This window comes from Trachinotus anak, unplaced genomic scaffold, assembly GCF_046630095.1.
Source record: "Trachinotus anak isolate AG129_WGS33_773 ecotype Australia unplaced genomic scaffold, CSIRO_AGI_Tana_v1 ptg000032l, whole genome shotgun sequence".
NCBI lineage: Eukaryota > Metazoa > Chordata > Actinopteri > Carangiformes > Carangidae > Trachinotus > Trachinotus anak.
In genome coordinates this window covers 7,350,284-7,365,748 of record NW_027273883.1, presented here as the reverse complement: position 1 = coordinate 7,365,748, position 15,465 = coordinate 7,350,284, and the positions used below count along the sequence as shown (strand labels likewise).

The following is a 15,465-nucleotide window of genomic DNA, read 5'->3' as shown; positions in this document are numbered from 1 at the left end:
GTTGAGACTGAACCACAGTGTTTATTAACATCTGTCTGTTTATCTTCTCTGAGGAGACACACCTTTAGTATCATACATTTCATGTGTGTATTACAGAGAACTATCATGCCATTATGTACACCACGCTCAGCATGACGCACATCTTACATACCACAGAGTCCATCGCACTGTGCATCACACACAGGTTCACATCAAAACCACTTCATGATATTTGGTTATTTCTCTTGAAAATGTTAAATGTTTCTCAGGTGAAAACTGAGCCTTTTTGCAAATGCATGTTTCTTGGAGTGTTTTTTTTTCCCCAGAGTGAACTTGTGTTAAAAAAGAAAAGAGGGAGAGTGTTAATACATTTTGGTGTGAATGAAGAGTGTGTGATAAAAGTGTGTGTATGTGAGTGCGTGCACACTTGAGTTTCTGCCTACTCAGGCCTGAGTCTGTATGGGCAGTATGAATGTGAGTGTTTGCCCACATAATCATGAGTATATGTGGTGAGACTGCGATGTTGTTTCAGAACCGCACTGTAGCCACGCCCAGCCACGGGGTGTGGGACATGAGAGGGAAGCAGTTCCACACCGGGGTGGAGATCAAGATGTGGGCCATCGCCTGCTTCGCCACACAGAGGCAGTGTCGGGAAGAAATCCTAAAGTATGACCATTCACTAATGTTTTTTTTTTCCTTTAACATTTTCAAACAGTCCTCATAGATTCTGTTATCACTGTGCATACAGTGACGAGTGTATTCATGATAGTTTGAAAGACATTTATTAACATTCAAATCACTTACCAGTGCCTCTCTCATTGTAATGATGTTGGAGATGATATTTTTGTCTCCATAACTTGTAAGTGGGTATGAACTGACTATTTCAATTTCAAATGATAACTAAAAAAAATGGCTGCATCTCTTATCTCAGCAGTTTGCAGATGATGATGGTGTTTCTACAGCCAGTGTTATGATTTTATTTTATTCATATTAAGGAAACTACCCTAAAACCTAGTATTGTATCAAAAAAGTCAAAAAGAAGATTTTAACACCTTCATGGGAAAATGCAATACCTGTACAACAACTCAAGCTGGAATTTCAAACACTCAGGCAAGATTTCTAAACTGCAGGGGTTATGTGACCTGACTAAACAACATTACTGTAGACATGTTAAGTTTGATTTTTGGATAATAAAAATGGGTAAATGATTAAATACATACATTTAAAACTTTTATCAAAGCCATTGAACCTGTTGTACAGGATTTATACTGTTTGCTCACATTGATTTTTCCAAGCTGAACCACAGAGGGCACAAGCGTCCAGCTTTTCCAGCATCATTCTCCTGACTGTTTAATCTTTGCTTCCTCATGTAGGGGTTTTACAGACCAGCTACGTAAAATCTCAAAGGATGCTGGGATGCCTATCCAAGGCCAGCCATGTTTCTGTAAATACGCCCAGGGAGCGGACAGTGTGGAGCCCATGTTCAGACACCTGAAGAACACCTACGCCGGACTTCAGCTCATCATCGTCATTCTGCCGGGAAAGACTCCTGTCTACGGTTAGGAAAAAGCTAAAAAAATAAATATTATATTAGAGTCCAGAGATATGCTTGTGGTCAAGACTGTGTGGAAACACTAATGCTACTCTGGGACTGAGTGCTGGTGCACTCAGCCTCCTCCTTGGCTTCCCAAATGTATTGTCAGTGAGTGTGCTGCACACTCTATTAAAAAAAAGTATTATATAATTTTAATGTTTTGTATGTTTTTCTCAGACTGAGAGCCTGAGAAAGTCTCAAATCTCAACATGTTTGACTGCTTTCATATCTGCTTTACTTAACAATGTTCGAATTTCTTTGACATTTATTTTTAAAGCTTAGCATGACTTGAATAGTATTCCACTGTTTCCTAAAGCTCCATTTTGGAGATGAAGGTTGACATATTTAAAAAAATTTAAATATGTTTACATTTTTTTGATGCTCACATTTTTAAATGCTCATAGCGGAGGTAAAGCGTGTGGGAGACACCCTCTTGGGCATGGCCACCCAGTGTGTTCAGGTGAAGAACGTGGTGAAGACGTCACCTCAGACCCTCTCCAACCTCTGCCTCAAGATCAATGTGAAGCTGGGAGGCATCAACAACATCCTGGTGCCTCACCAACGGTCGGTCACGCTCTCCCTCTCCTCATGAATGGCAATGCCCCAGTAACGCTTGTTTAAAATTGGCTTCTAATGACTTCAGTTGTTCAAAGAAATCTTAAGTTTTGTGTTAGTATTTAAATATCTGTCACATACAGGAGAATTTGTCCTGGTGATATTTGCACAGATGCCATGGTATGGCTACCATGCAAGAAGACATTGTCAGTATAATTAATGTCTTTGCTGTGTTTCTTGATCGACAGACCCTCAGTGTTTCAGCAGCCAGTTATCTTCTTGGGAGCAGATGTTACGCATCCACCTGCTGGAGATGGGAAGAAGCCTTCAATTGCAGCAGTAAGTTTTTTTATTTTTTATTTTTTCTTCATTTCCACTTGACATCCTCTCTTGACTGACATTTCTGTCTGAGCTGTCGTCTCTCTTACTCCTTCCTGCACTCCTCCATCTCCCCCTGCAATCTATCACAGACACCCCTCACTCATGCTACTTCTGCTTCTCTCTCTCTCTCTCTCTCTCTCTCTCTCTCTCTCTCTCTCTCTCTCTCTCTCTCTCTCTCTCTCTCTCTCTCTCGTCCAGGTGGTAGGCAGTATGGATGCCCATCCCAGCAGGTACTGTGCTACTGTGCGGGTCCAGAGGCCCAGGCAGGAGGTCATCCAAGACTTGGCCTCCATGGTGCGGGAGTTGCTCATCCAGTTCTACAAGTCTACCCGCTACAAGCCCACCAGGATCATTTTCTACAGGGATGGAGTTTCAGAAGGCCAGTTCAGACAGGTCAGCGCTTACTTTATTTACTTCTTTCATAAAAAAGATTGGTCGCAGTCAGAGCGAGGAAGCTGGTGGCAGAATTCTCCTTGCTCTGTTTATGAGTCAATCTAGATGTTTTGATAGAATCAGTATGTTTAGGTAATGTTTTTGGCTCTGGAGCTGATGGATACTGGTGAGAACGTGTGTGCGAGGATGTGAATCTTTTCCGGCTTCCTCAGGTGCTGTATTATGAGCTGCTGGCCATTCGTGAGGCCTGTATCAGCCTGGAGAAGGAGTACCAGCCAGGCATCACTTACATTGTTGTGCAAAAACGCCACCATACACGCCTCTTCTGTGCTGACCGCAATGAAAGAGTGAGTCCCCACACACATACACACACATACGTTTTGTATGACACAGCGATGGTACACATTAAAGTCAGCACAGTGTTTTATGTTTTATTCTATGATCTTTTATGTTCCGTGCCAGCATGTTAAGTACTCAAAATGGGCCTCCTTAATTACCTTGTGTTGTCAGTTGGTCTATTCACCCTCCTAACCCCTGTAATTACATTCGATTAAAGAATTAGGGCCCAGTGCAAACAGAGAGCTCTGGAGTGGTACTCAAGGCCCCTAGAGTAAGACTCAGCTAGCAACAACCTTATTTTCAGTGCATGCACTCTCATACGGAGCATTATGCGCTCTGGGCCATTAAGCTTTTAATTGGTTGGTTGGGAGCACTTGTTAAACCTTTGCCTTGGTCGCTCCATCAACTAGTTGTTTTTTCAACGGTTAGAATTTTTACTTCCTAACCTCATTTAATGCTTTAAAAGCTTTGTTTTCTGTTGTTCTCTCCCTGCATCTTTCAATTTCTGTTCTGGTCATTTTTGTTTTGATGGTGCAACAGAACAGTCAAAGGGCATTAGCAGGGATTTACTGACCTTAACTTTGCTTTTGTCAGGTTGGACGTAGTGGAAACATTCCTGCTGGTACTACCGTGGATACGGACATCACGCATCCCTACGAATTTGACTTTTACCTCTGCAGTCACGCTGGAATACAGGTCAGACCAGCCTCTTGTCTTCTCTACCCAGCCTGCTTCCTTTTACAGCAGCGTTTCATCACACTCTCCTCCACTAAAACCCTAACGTCAGGAGACTTTCAGCTTTTGCAGAGCCATGCATCGTTTCAAACAGATAGTGAACAGAATTCAGAAATCAAATGGACACGAGAGTAAAGAATTTATATCTTGTTATAGAGCCTCAGGAACTGGAGATTTCCCCCTGCCAAAATTTATTTGTGAACTCTTTTGATCATTTTCAGGTGTTTTAAAAATACTTTTCTTTTCAAGACAACTGAAAAAGTTTTCTAGATCATGGGAAAGTATGATGCAAAGCACCCTCACTTCTGCAATGACTGTGTGGGATAGAAACATTTCAGCACAAAACAGGGAACAGCTGCACAAAATGTTCCAATCTGCTTCCAAAATCATATGCCAGCATCCCTTACAGAAATTTACAACATTAGACAACAGAGAAGGGGATGTGAGATTCTACAAGGCTCCTCTCAACCTGCCAGCCATCTTTTTAGCTTCCTTCCTTTTCAGACAGAAAAGTATTAGAACTAGAACAGCCAAGTTCTGCAACAGCACATTCCTGCTTGTTCGCATCTTTAACTCCTCTATCACCAAAGGCGCTGTCATTGTTCTTGTCCATAAGGCACCGTAATGGTATGTGTACAGTGTATACATTGTTTTTTGCAAGCTCGCCAATTGTAATAAAATGGAAATGAAGCACAGAATCTTGAGCCTAATAATAATATAATTGTGTCATTTAATTGTTCTCCTCCAGGGCACCAGTCGGCCCTCCCACTACCATGTACTGTGGGATGACAATTGTTTTACCGCTGATGAGTTCCAGCTGCTCACCTACCAGTTGTGCCACACGTACGTGCGCTGTACCCGCTCAGTCTCCATCCCTGCGCCAGCCTACTACGCCCACCTGGTGGCTTTCCGCGCCCGCTACCATCTGGTGGACAAAGAACATGACAGGTAAGGAGAGAAGAGTAACCAACAGTTCCTTCTCTATAGACTCAGTGCGTGTCTTTTCACAGAGGCTGTTTCTTGTACCACTTGCAGACTGTATCAAATTTTCTTGTACACCTGCCATTATTGTTTGTTATCCATCGTAACTGCTTCTCTCCTGTCCACTCTGCAGCGCTGAGGGCAGCCATGTGTCTGGTCAGAGTAACGGTCGGGACCCACAGGCGCTGGCCAAAGCTGTTCAGATTCACCACGACACCCTGAGGACCATGTACTTCGCCTGAGCTACACCAACCCTCCCCCAATCATTGCCACCCTTAACACACACACACACAAACACACACAGACGCAACCATGCACGCCTGGCTTGCCAGTCAAGGAGTCCTCATAGGTGCAAGTCCCGCCCCCCCACACGCCTAGTCAATCCGGACCTGACACTGTGCAGAGGAAAGCAGGGAGGAGGGAGGGGAGGAGGCACCCCCACACTGGACTGAGGATGCAAACGCTGCTTTAAAAACAAACAAGAGAGAAACTCAGCACTATTATGCAATATTAAACCAGCCAACTAGTTTATTTTCACCCTCATCAGGCCCCCTAGTCATTGCCCCTCCTATCTGTTTTCTCCTGTCTGTCTCCTTTACTCTTGGCCTAGTGGGTGTTTTTCTTGTTTGTTTTTACTTTTCCCCTCCTTTGGCACAGTCTGTCTTTATGATCCACTAATCTGCTCCTTTGCCATCTACAGTACCTCAAGTCAGTTTGAGCAGCAGCACTTTTACATTCTGTCGGTTTTACTGTAGTTTGTTGTTGATTCTCCCCAGTGTTTGAAACGAGGGAGCAGAGAAGGAAGGGTCAGACTCTGGAGTCAGTCAGTGGTGTTTGATTTCTTTTGGAATATAGTTGTTTCATTGGACCAGAGGTCCTCTGAGTTGCCACTTTTATTTTTCCTTTTTCCTCTTGTCTCCTCTGTTCTGTCACTTTTCACTAGTGTATGAAATCACCAGTTACATGTATGGAGCAACACGTTCCTTTGAGCACACTGCCACCTGTTGGCAACGAGGTATAAATGCCCCCTTAAAGTCACAACAAGTTGATGTTGTTGTCTTGTAAGGTTTCAGATCAGTTTTGATTTATCTTTAGCAGTCCGCTGTCACATTTAAACGGGGGCAGTTTATATTGGCTGATATATCAATTGCTCAATTGCAGCCATCTATGAATTTTATTTAAAGTATAACACTGTTATTTGATTCTGGTTGTTATTTTTGCTTCTACATTATGTGAAATATTTTATGACTAACTTTTTTTTTTAATCACTTAAACATGTAATCTTATGTTTTTAATCTTAGTACTCGTCATGCATTCATTTCCCTCAGTGCTTTATCTCACATTTCCCTCTCTTCAGTTTGAGACGGTGGTTAAACAGAGATCACGTCGATGGTTTCCTCTAGTGCAATAATCAGTTGAACGAAGGGAAGAGGATTTTAGGGGACTTGTACAACCCAAAAGAACAGTTACACATTTCATTTGACGGTGAGGGTCCTCAATAGGAGAAAGGTTTGCCACTTGCAAGAAGGCACTTTCATGTGTTCCTCCTCTGCGAGATGATTGATCAGAATGTTTTATGAGTTTGCCCTTGCTATTGGGCAAAAACGGTGCAACTGCAGTTTTGGTGATTTTTCATGTTTTTACTTGAATTGAAAGATTTTATGCGCCTCTTTGGTTTGAGGATGTTTTATCATCAATGGGCATAATTTCAGAATTCCTGATTATCAGTTTGCCAATGAGGCTGATTTTCTTAATTCCTTAGAATTACTCATTTTGGAGAACAAAGCTTTTCACCTGACAGCAGCAAAGTGGAGTCTAAAGGCCATAAAGAGGTAGTATTCAAGTGCCTGGTGGAAGTTTAAGTGTTTAATGGTCAGAAGCTGCATAACCTGTTATAGGGATCCTGTTTCAGTGGGTAAAGGAATCAAAAAGCATATTCCAACTAATGGACAGCAAAAGATAGTTTGAAGCAAGAAAGTTTCACCTGATGCCTCTTATTCTTCTCAACAACCGTCTACTGACTTTTCTATACATCTCATTCAAATCATCCTAAGATCAATATATTTATTATGTTTGCCTATACAGCAGTGTTAGCTGTTGGCTTTGCTTCAGAGCAGCATTCAAGCAAAGCAGGCCGAGTTGTCTTTTGCTTAATATTCACCAGATATGGATCCAGCTGCTACAGTGTGTTTGTACCTAACGGGCCGGGTTCATGGGCATGGAGTCAGCCCGGTTATGAGCTCATTCTTTCAATAAACTCTTTCTTTCAGTAGACATCCAAGTCCAGGACTAGGTTTAATTCCTGTCCATGTAACCGGCCCGAAGTTGGGACTGGCTTCAGAACAGAGCCGAGGAGTCGAGTGGGTGACCATCACTTGCAGCAGAAGTACAGCTGACTGTTGATTTTAAACGCGTCGCAGTCACCACTTAGCTCCTCCGTGCTGCTGACAACCTGGAGCCCGTCCGGGGGGGGGGGGGTGTTTTTAAAAGTTATCTGCACTAAAAGAAGCATGTGTTTTGGGACTGAACACAGGCGTGGTGCTACTCATTCTGAATTAGAATCTGAAGCTGAACCTCTTTACGAGACTGTACGTGAGCAGGTGGGTAGGGTAGGAAACGGTAAACCTCACTCATTGAAGGACAGGAGAAGGTCCCACTGCTACGGTTGGTGCGGGGAGCTCTAGATTTAGGATTTCACTCATAATTATGGTCAGCGTTGAGAACGTGTAAATGGTACATTGACAGACGTTCCCTTGGACAGTGAGGTATAATGTAAAGTCCTACATCCGCTGTTGCATTTGACTGCCTCTCATAGTCCAGCCTTCCAGTGTGGAAGCCAGTGGGTTTGAGCCTTCAAGATATCACTCGTGTCTGAAAGCCTTTTTAAAAGCCAGATCGAAAGTATATTTGTACATTTTGAATTATGTAATGCACACCACTTATTTTTGCTAACAGAAAAAAAAATGTAGTCTAATTATTAATCTTAGTAATAAATGTATCATAAGTAATGGTTAAAAAGTTATAATAACAAAGTTTTATTATTGCAATAGACTGTTGACTTGTTCTTGTGTCACTGTATAACGTATAGTGTATGTGTGAACAGTGATGGGGTTGTTAAAACTAGTGATGTGTGTTTGGACTGTCATACTGTTATTGATAGGGATGTGGACTTAAAACGCCTCTTGCTTTGATGTTTGGAAAAAAAAAGCTGCAAGATGTTGAATGCTTTTTTCCTTTCCTTTTTTCTTTTTTTAAGATGTTCGTATAGTCGAGGGTTTGTCGTAGAAGAGAGAATCTCAAGAGGGAAAACATTAACACACTGTACTCAGAAAGGATTTGTATTAAGACATTACATCCTTATTGTGATGACAAACAGTAGTGTAGAAGAAGAGTCGGTTGATGTATTGAGCTTCTGCTCTCGATTGTTCTCTGGTTTACTTCAACTGGTGCTGACGCCTGCTCCTTATCAAGAGGGAGAGTGGAAAAGGAATGGGCAAGTGGTTATTTGAAAGTGTTGATGATCCATTTTAATGACTTGTGATCAAAGAATAACATAACAAGGGGTAGTATCTCTCCATTCCTTTGTGTTAAAGCCTCCGGGGATTTACGTTGGATTGCAACCACTGTTGCTTCCCTCAGACTCCTCTCCTTACCCGAGCCTCGTCATGCACTCACAAATACAAAGAGTTGGCCTCCTGGTAAATCTGTGGTGTGACAAAGCCTGTAATCTTATTGTTGCTCTCTTTCCCCTTTGCTCCCGAACATTTACTCCCCTGTGCCAGAGGACTACATTCCACGGCCGTACAATCCCATCCGATTCCCCTGGGAGGCGTAAAAAAGATTAGAGCTGAAGGACAATGTAGTGGGATATTGTGGGTTCTGTGATTAATTCACGTATGTGTGTGTTTGGAAGGAATCAAAGCTGATCAGTGATAGCTTTGTCAGTATTTGGTAGGTGATGTTGGAAGTTGAACAGGTCTGAAGGTTGATTGTGAGAATTAGAATCCATTTGTAACTTCGCTATCTCCGCTGTCTGTAATGGATGTTCAGTTTGTGTATGAACTACACTCTTGAGGGCAGTTGAACACATGTTTACATAGCAGATGTGTTTGCCTCGCTTACAACTGAAATGTCATCAGCTCTGCTTTGCAAATATTAGCTAGTAGAGAAGTGACCTAACATGAGCAAAACCATTTGGGGTCTGTGGAAGTGAACGCTTGAAGGGATACAAAGACATTTATTTATTTGGCCAATTTTTCCTCAGCAGACATCTGTGTCGTAAAGCAGGGGAAAGTCTTGTTTGTCCTTTCTAGTTCTATTAAAATGACTTGTTAGATTGGATTGAAATAAAAGGGTACACTCAGCTGACAGCTTGCCGCTAGCTACGGCCTCTGGCTCTCAATTACAATAGTTAACAATACAGACAAGTCTTTTTATGGAAGCTGAAGAGCAAACATCTTACCCACAAAGTGACCACTGTCTGTGGGAGGAAAAAAACAAACAAAATTGACTTCAAAAAGGTCACTGTCTCCTTTTTTTTAAATGGAAGTAAAGGTGTATTCCATTTTGAGTAATCAATCAATATCCCTGATTTTGGTTGCTCTCTGTTTGCAGTGGAAGGTAGCAATGGAGTGAGAAAAAAAGTCCACAGAAAGTGCCTTTCCTCTTGATGGTGCTGTAAATTGAAAGATAAAAAAAGTAAAATCAAAGAAATAGAATCTCCTTTTCAAGAACAAAATGCAGGAATGGCTGCATTTTACACACACTCACTGTACACGTTTATTTTATAGAGATGGCAATGCAAACTCGTGTATCTAGACATTAAGCCTACATAGAAACAGAATATTATGCCAAGTATATGGTTGTGGTTGAGCTTTCGCTTTCTAGTGCATTTAGTGTCTTGGACCAATGGTGTCGTTGGTACAGTAGAATGTGCGTTTGGGGCGGGTGGGTGGGTGGGGTCATAGCTGACACTAGCGTGGTGTGACACAACCCAGCCCACGAATGACAAACATAGCACAGCACTTTAGAGACTGCCACTCTCACTTAGACACATAGCCAAGAGGTTTCGATCTCTGTCCCTCCAGTCCCCTTCTTCCTCCTGTTCAGGAGGAGGACGAGAGGATCCAGACCTCAGCGTAAACGAGGAGTCGAAGAGATGTGTGTTACCAAACGAAGCAGTCGGTCATTAAAAGTGTGCCTCATGCTCTCGTGACTTTGTTGTTGGCTCGGTTGAGTCAGCCTGCTCTCGGGTGGCGGTTGTCCCTCCGCCACTCGACACTTTGTTACAGCTAGGGCTGGGTGTCAAAACCTGGAATCAGTACCTCCAAAATTTTTGGCATCAACATTTTGAAGCATCCCAAAGTTTAAAAAAAAAAGAGGTCCAGAACTTTTTACATAGATTTTTGCACTGAGGAATCAAGGTTTTCTTCTTAAAGGGCATTTTTACTAAGGAAAGCAACATGAGCAGGATCTAAATCTTTCTGAAGAGGCACAAAAAAGCATGAGTGACGGAAAATATTTTAGTCTGTTGCACAGGAAAGCGTGCTTTCATCTAAATGTCATTTTACAGCAGGTATAGAGATGAAATCAGCAGAACCAGTGTCAGTATTGAAACTCTTCTCACGATGCCCAGCCCTAGTAACAGCCCATGGCATTCTGTCATCGTAGTGCAATGCCCTGCCATGTGTCTTGTCCCTAATGGAGGGAATGTGTGCCCAGTAGTATCCCTGTCTTGAGCCGGTAGGGTGTCGACTGAAAACTGAGGGTGGTCTGTAATTCTGTGGGTACCTTTTCAGTCCAGGGGGTGAAATCTTTCTATTACAAGAGATCTCAAAAAACACTGCACCTCACTTACCTTGGTATGCTGCATATGTTATACTACATGAAAGAAAACTGCAAATTGCTTTTATTATGACATATAATGCTTGAGTAATGCCTGATTGCGATATTCTTATACAGTAACTATTTTAGAGTCAAAATAAGTATAACTGTAAAAAATATTCTCTGTTTTGTCTTAACACTTATCCAATTTTGAAAAATTGTTCTTGAGCCGACTTTTATTTTGTTGTCCTATTTAAATGTGTTGTTCTTTAAATATATATGAGAAATATATATATGCGGAATATTTTATGGTGTATTTATTGAGTGCGTTTAAGCGGCTGGAGTCTCCGCATCATATTGCAGCATGGTGGGGGCGGAGCCAGGAGGACGAGGCCTTTAGCCCCTCCCCCTCCATGTTGACGCCTTATTCTCCTAGACACGCAAGCACAACAATATGGAGGGGGGTACGAGGTGGAGGAAAAGCAGGGGGTGGATTTGGCTTGTCAAAAAGCAGCGTGACGAGTTCTGGTCGATCATCTCAGGTCAACTCCACCTCCTCCTTTTCTTAATATTCTTTACCCTCCACTCTTCTTTTACCACCTGAGAAGGCCAAACGCCAACCCCCACATGTTGCAGCTCATCTCTGATGAAGGGAACCATTTCTGAACCACACTGACTTGAGTGTCGAATAGCTGACTTTTTTTTCATCCCAAGCTGCTAACTGGTACGTTAGCCATTTAAATTCCCTGAGCCAGTAAAGGGCAGGTGGGAGAGCGTAAAATTTAAGAAGAAAAAAAATGCGGGGGAAGGAAGAAAATACGTTGGAAAGGTAGAATTCTTTTGGGTTATGGTGAAAATTTTAGTGTAGGCGTTGCTTCTTTCCTCTTAAATTGTCTCCTGTCAAGTTTTTTTTTTTTTTTTTTTTTGTGCCAGAACATTTTATTTTACAGCAGGAACAGGTCTCATTCCACAAGAAAAGCATGCCTCAGCCTTAAGTGCGTTCTTACTCTGTGACTTTGCAATGCCTGTGTTGGGTGGTCCACCAAGAAAACAAGCCTACCTACTTGATCTGCCCTGACACCCCCAACCGGCATCTTCATCACTTCCCATGTCTCATGTAAACCACTAATGTTGCTACAGAAACTAGTGAACTCTGATGTACGAACAAGTGGAAGCTTTTGAGAATTGCTCTGTCCCATTTGTGCTGATGTCAGAACAGAACCAGGTCTGGGTCAAACTGTATTTGGAAACAATTCTTGGCATTTGTTTTAACCAGATGAGCAGTGCTTACTGCTGCAGGACAATTCAGATACCAACATATAAATTCTGGAAGAAACGGAAAAAAAACGTGCTAATTTGCCTTTTATACACTTCCATGTGCTGTTGTAACCTTATTCGTTATTCTATTGTCATTAATTGCAAATCCAGAGAACAGTGTATTCAGATACAGTTTGACAGGAACCTGGGGGGCTCCCCATAGTGCTGGATTACAGAGACCTGTGCCTGTATAATGAACCAAGGATGAATTGTGATGTGATGAATTGCTGTTCTTTTCTTTTTTTTTTTTCTTTTTTTTTCTGTTGGTTGTCCCTCACCCCATCGGAGGTTCAGAGACATGGAGCTTTTGAGTGTTGTCAGTCCTGTTCCAAAGCAAATAGGCCCTTTGCCCATTAAGCCAAATAAATTTTGGTTAATAAATGTTTACTGTAATGTTTACTCCCATGGCTATCAGATTGTTTAACCTGTTTCCATCCCATTAGCATTCCAATAACGACTACGAACCAAATATTGCAAAAGAGATTAGGCTCCTGATGCCGCCTTTCCCTTGTATACACAGAATGGTTTTGAAGACAGATACTTGACAGTGGCCAAGGATTTTTTTTTTTTTTTTTTTTGTGTATGCTGATTGTTCAGGTTGTCATCATTTTTTTTTTTTTTTTTTTAAATGTAGCATCACTCTTGTGTCAGTCTTATTTCAAAACTAAAGATCTTGGGCTCTGATACCTCTGAGTGAGGCACCAGCAAACGGATGTAAACGCTGAACAGTGAACCTTCACCACCAGATGATCCATGTCTCAGTCTGTGTTAGCCTATGTTGCAACGGCTCTGTTGTACCAACAGCTCAATTCCTTTCAGTTTTAAATGTCTTTCTTTTGTAACTCTCTCTTACAGGATGTTGGCCTTTTAGTGTTGCTTTGCTTCAGTTTGAAGTGTATCTTTGACTAATACTTGCAATAAAATGCTTTGCTTTACCTTGGTTGGTCTTTGTGAGATAATGTTGGGGGAATTGCGGGGGGGTTTTCAGGTTATGAGAAATAACTAAAAGTAACCACATTTAGGAATATGCTCAGTCGCGGCAGAGACACGTAGGCGGCACAATCACAGCTACAAAAAATACAGATATTGATTCATTTAGTTTTATGAAGTGATATGTGAATATAATCAGAGACCTGGCTGGCTCTGGGTTTTCCTGGCCAGCAGTGTTTCACATCCAGCTGAATTTACCTAGACTGGAGGTGGTCCATTTTCATCTGGACTTGCTTAAATATCAATCTAAGTTAAAAACCCACATTACGACGGCCCTGCAAGCAGTGCTTTGAGCTAAATGCTAACACCTGCACGCTCAAAATGACAATGTGACATGTTGATGTTCAGCAGATAGACACTGTGTCCCAAATACATACTACACACTTCATCATCATGGTACTCAGTTTTAGCACTTATTGTCCATAAATAAACATTAGCGGATTTATACTGTAAATGATCCATGAGACATTGTTTGTCAAGCTATATTTATATACTGTATAATATTTACTACTAAAACTTCACAAACACATGAAAATATTTTCCTAAGATTTAATATTTAATTTTCCAGGATTTTTTTGAAGCTGTTTTCCCACCACCCACAGTTCATTTTGATTTATTTATTTATTTTTTTACATCTCTGAGCAGCTCCTCCATTTTTTTTTTTTTTTTTTTTCATGCATTGAATTATGGAAGAAAAGTGTGTGCATCAACAGCTCACTCGAAACTTGAACAGCATTTAATGTGCACACTGTCAGGGATGGGTTAGGAGACAATGGCCACAGACATGTAAAAGAGGAGGCTTCATTACACGCCCAAATATAACACACACATATATGTACACACACAGCCTGCGAAAAGTGAAAGTGGTGGGCCACATTCAGTCAGACAGCCAGTGGGTGTGATCAGTCAAATGTTGATGGGCACCTGTTGACACAGCCATGGTAACACAGGTGCTTTCACTTATTCCCCCTGACTGCACCTCTTTGACTGTGTCACCGTGTACAAAACGCGATATCGACGTGTCTCCCCCTCCCCCGATGCTGCGTTGCACCTGTTAGGACATGATAAATTGCACCTATATTATTCTTGTTGGTACATGATTTCACATAATTCCCAACAAAGCTCCACACGGCGTCAACAGGAGCAGAGGTTTAATCAGCCCCAATAACTGAAAACACCTGTGTGAGAGTGTGGGGCTTCGAAAACTTGTCAAAGTTGCCTTGAGATGAACGTAGAAGTCTAATAAGCTGAAATCCCTTTAAGGTTTTATAGCACATATGCAATTCAAACATTCTCTGGCATGGATATGCTGATGTCCCCTGTTTTATATCAGTGTAGATTTTATATTTTTGACTTTTTTGACAATTTCATTGGGGGGGAAAAAAAGCAAAAGCTAATTTCTGTTTTCTGTCATTTTATAGACAGTTAACTGATAAAATAAGCAACAGATTAATCAATAATGAAAGTAGCTGTTGGTTGTTGCTTTAATTCTTACATTTTTTCAGTATGTAGCATGTTCATATTAGAATAAAATGACTAAATAACAAAATATTCTGCATGCACACTAAAATTGCTTTTAATTTGAAATTCAGGAAAAGTTTTGTCCTTCAATGAAACACACAAGAGAAACACAGGAGCTACTGATGAGCTGAAATGAAGCGAGGGTGGTGTGTTCTGTGCTTAAGAAAAATAATAAACAAAACAAACAAACAAAAAAAACCCATAAAACTTTTGTGAATTTTCAAATTTTAAGTGTCTGTTAGCACATTTTTTCTGATTGTACCGCTCTGCTGTATACAAACTGTCAAAACAGTGCACTGTCAAACTTGGTGCAAAACACACTATAATATATAATATTATTAAAATGTGGAATTGAGATATAGGACTTGATTCAAGGCCACTGAGGCCCTTGTGTTTCAGCTCAGTGAAATCTCCATTTAAAATTCATTATGGTTTAACATTCTCAAAAGAGATACAGGTGTTATCTTCTCGCTCACACTCTTGTATCACTGTTGGTTTACTGAGTAACTCAGGTGAAAAAAATGAATTAAACCTGTTAATTTCTGTGTGAAACTGTTGGTTTCTTCATTTTCAGAACATCAAACAAACTGGGGACGCATTAAGCTGCAGCACAGTGTAATGAGAGAACAATAAACAGCAAATGATCAGTGCCTAGCAGGAACACTCCTCATCATTAAAAACATGGAGAGATGGATGCTCTGCAAGAAACCAGATGCTCTGCGGGGTGGGGCCCAGCACTGATTATCTTCACATCCTAACTGTCAGAAATAGCTCAGTCCCCCCTGTGCCCAGCTACACCCAACTGACAAAATGATGGTGTTAATTTCTGTACATCATTTAAATAAGGGAGAGACACT

The 15,465-nt window shown here is 41.4% G+C and overlaps 1 protein-coding gene across 2 annotated transcripts in view; it reads left to right on the top strand.

The window, feature by feature from the left end:
- ago3a (argonaute RISC catalytic component 3a) overlaps positions 1–13,032 on the top strand; it is a 39,040-nt gene extending 26,008 nt beyond the window's left edge. For both annotated transcript variants that reach the window (XM_071469723.1, XM_071469722.1), the window contains exons 11-19: positions 512–645; positions 1,353–1,537; positions 1,978–2,137; positions 2,377–2,467; positions 2,708–2,902; positions 3,115–3,249; positions 3,836–3,937; positions 4,725–4,924; positions 5,091–13,032. In XM_071469723.1, the coding sequence (XP_071325824.1) occupies positions 512–645; positions 1,353–1,537; positions 1,978–2,137; positions 2,377–2,467; positions 2,708–2,902; positions 3,115–3,249; positions 3,836–3,937; positions 4,725–4,924; positions 5,091–5,199 (1,311 nt within the window). In that variant the 3' untranslated portion in view covers positions 5,200–13,032. The remainder of the gene's footprint in view (positions 1–511; positions 646–1,352; positions 1,538–1,977; positions 2,138–2,376; positions 2,468–2,707; positions 2,903–3,114; positions 3,250–3,835; positions 3,938–4,724; positions 4,925–5,090) is intronic.
- Positions 13,033–15,465: the final 2,433 nt, after the last annotated feature.